Raw genomic sequence first — 2814 nt, forward strand, 5'->3', positions numbered from 1 at the left:
TGTGTGTGTGTGTGTGTGTATGCGTGTCTGTGTGTGTGCGTGTGAGTTTGTGTTTGTGTGTGAGAGACAGACAGACAGACAGACAGACAGACAGACAGACAGACAGACAGACAGACTGACTCATGCCATGGAGAAGTTATACCAAAGTCAAAATCCTCCTATTTGTAGAAGACATTGCGCTTTTGATCGAATCAAAGGGCAACTTCTTGTATGTCTAGCAAAACACCACGAACATTCAAATCGTACCCAAGACAAAATCCGAGTCCTACGATCGTCTTTTTAAAGCTTGAAAAAAAAAATGAGACGAAAATCTATTTTCTGTAAAAAATCACACGACATTCGAATAGCTCTGCAACGCTTTGAATAGCTGTGAATAGCGCGGGGGCGGGGGGGGGGCTTGTGAACGTTGAATATTAAAGTCGACTAAGCAGACAGACACATACAAAGAGCGATAGTTAAACGCGCAAGCAATAAAGAGTAAAAGCCTTGAACATTCGTGAGTAGACAACACACAGTAGATCTATACTCACAACAAACCATGCAAAAGATTTTCACTAAGCTTCTAAGATTATGTTGTTTGATTTGTTGGGTCTGTAGATTTATCATTTAAGCGCCTCATAGTATAGCATGTTTGTGTGTGTGTGGCAGAAGCAGAGAGGACGAAAGACCGGCTCGTGCACACCAAACATCCGCGTACGTGTGGTATCGTGCATTCGTCTAACGCACAAACGCGTGCCCACTTCAGACCTATCATCCGTCTTTTCGTACGTAATCGTATGTGTTTTTTATATCATCATGGATGCTAAGACTCAACTGAAGATGTTGCTTTTGTTAAAAGAAAGAAATAAGAGGAGGAAAAGGAGGTCTTGGATCCACTCAAGTTTGGTCGACAGACAAATATCAGGCGAATATGACCATCTGCTACCCTAAATTTTGTCACAGGTAGACAGCGGTATTGGATACATTCGAAAGAGACCAGATACATTTGACAGCCTCTTGAGTTTGCTGACATCCCACATTGGAAAAAAAAAAGCACCAATTACAGACAAGCCATTTCACCTCAGGAAAGACTGATCATAACTCTCAGGCAGGTTCATTTACAAAACAATTTTTTTTTATTAAACTCAACACCAAATGCCAATGATTTTTAATTCAAGGTTACTTGTCGATATGTTTGAAGAACTATCAAGCGAAAGACATTTTAAAAATAGATTGCTAAAGAGAATATTGATATTGATGATACTGATATTGGTCTTCACACATTTCTTGCTCTCCCGTTCACAGCATATTTTGTGGGCTCCGTTGCAGTAGCACGTGCTCTTTTCAAATGTTTGAATAAAACACTGTGCATTTCTGCTTGCAGCTCCATCTTCTGTAAGACGTCTAATGCCTTTATCTTGGGAATCATGCTCTTAAAGAAGAGCAGGTCCTCGTCTTCCTCCTGTGGGGGCACATAAAGTGCTGTAGGGATAGTTCTTAGTGTATCCAGAATTTCACGTTGTATATCAATATCAACCTGTGCTGATCTTTTTCTGGTTGCGCAGCTGAAATGTCGTTTTGAAGCAGGCGTATTTTGTTCGACCTCAGCATCTTCTAGTCCCGGTGGTGTTTCAACAGCCGAGACGGTAACGTCTTCTTTTTGTACTGGAGAGTGGATGGACGGCACCTCTGTTGAGGATTGTGAGACGGTATCAGTGGCATTCAACTCTAGGTCATTTATCTCAGACAGGTTGCTCGGTGCTGGTCTGTCGTTGACGTAAGGCACCAGAAATGTCATGGAATCATACAGGGGCCATTTCTTTTTCTTGGATGGCCTAGGCCCTGACTTGAAAGCTGTCATCTCTCTATGCTGTCTCTGAAAATAGTCCCGTAAACTCGTCCATTTTTTCTTTGCAACGGCACCTGCAACAGAAATATGAAATTTAAAATGGCTTTTACAAACATCGCAAAACACACATGTACGTTTTAAAAAAAGACGATTCGCTTTGTGTCATTTTGTACGTTATATTTTTGTGAGTAAATTAAATATTGCGTAGAAGCTGGTGGAGATTCATCATTTCCATGCAGGTTCTTGCTTCAGAAGAAAGTAAGCATTCCCTGGCTTTTTACTATTGGGTCGGCTTGTCTACAGTGCATTCGATTGTGCGTGACTCTACACATGCAATGTGGGAAGTTCTACAACCACAATACGGGGTGGGGTGCCCATTACTGCTGGATCGGGCCGATCGCTCGACTAGGAGGCCCGAAAATGAAAACAAACACGTTTGTTTTTGAGGAGACTGAGAGTCGGGCGATTGGCCCGACCCGCTGATCCCATCCGTAGTGGGCACAAGGCTGCTGATGGCCCCAGCCGAAGAAACATGGTTGAACATAGCAGAAGGCGTTCACAACAGATGGGACTTTCCTTTGTGTTTAGGTGCTATAGACGGCAAACATATTAGAATATAAAAAAGTCATGGGAAACAGAATCAAAATACTTTAATTACAAGGGATATTTTCTGTTGTTTTGTTAACAGTTATGGGTGGCAAAGGACAGTTCGTCATAGTTGATGTAGGATCATGCGGGGGTAACAGTGAAGGTGGAATTTTTGAGAGATCAGAATTCGGAAAAAGACTCGCCCACCATACTTCATTTGCCAAAAGAGAGCACTTTGCCAGTTACTGACATTAGTAATCCTTTCATGTTTGTAGCTGATGATGCATTTCCATTAAAGGATAATAATGTAATGAAGCCATTTCCACAAAAACGTTCAACATATGAGAAAGAATTTTTTAACTATAGACTCTCATGGGCTCGAGGAGTTGTTTTTCATG

At 41.7% G+C, this 2814-nt stretch overlaps 1 protein-coding gene across 1 annotated transcript in view; it reads right to left on the minus strand.

Moving 5' to 3' along the window:
• Positions 1 to 1092: 1092 nt before the first annotated feature.
• LOC101859047 overlaps positions 1093 to 2814 on the minus strand; it is a gene marked incomplete at its 5' end in the record, with an annotated part of 3099 nt that continues 1377 nt past the window's right edge. Inside the window, 1 exon segment of the mRNA XM_005108949.2 lies at positions 1093 to 1902. Coding sequence (XP_005109006.1) covers positions 1256 to 1902 — 647 coding nt within the window. The 3' untranslated portion in view covers positions 1093 to 1255.

Source organism: Aplysia californica, unplaced genomic scaffold, assembly GCF_000002075.1.
Source record: "Aplysia californica isolate F4 #8 unplaced genomic scaffold, AplCal3.0 scaffold00737, whole genome shotgun sequence".
NCBI lineage: Eukaryota > Metazoa > Mollusca > Gastropoda > Aplysiida > Aplysiidae > Aplysia > Aplysia californica.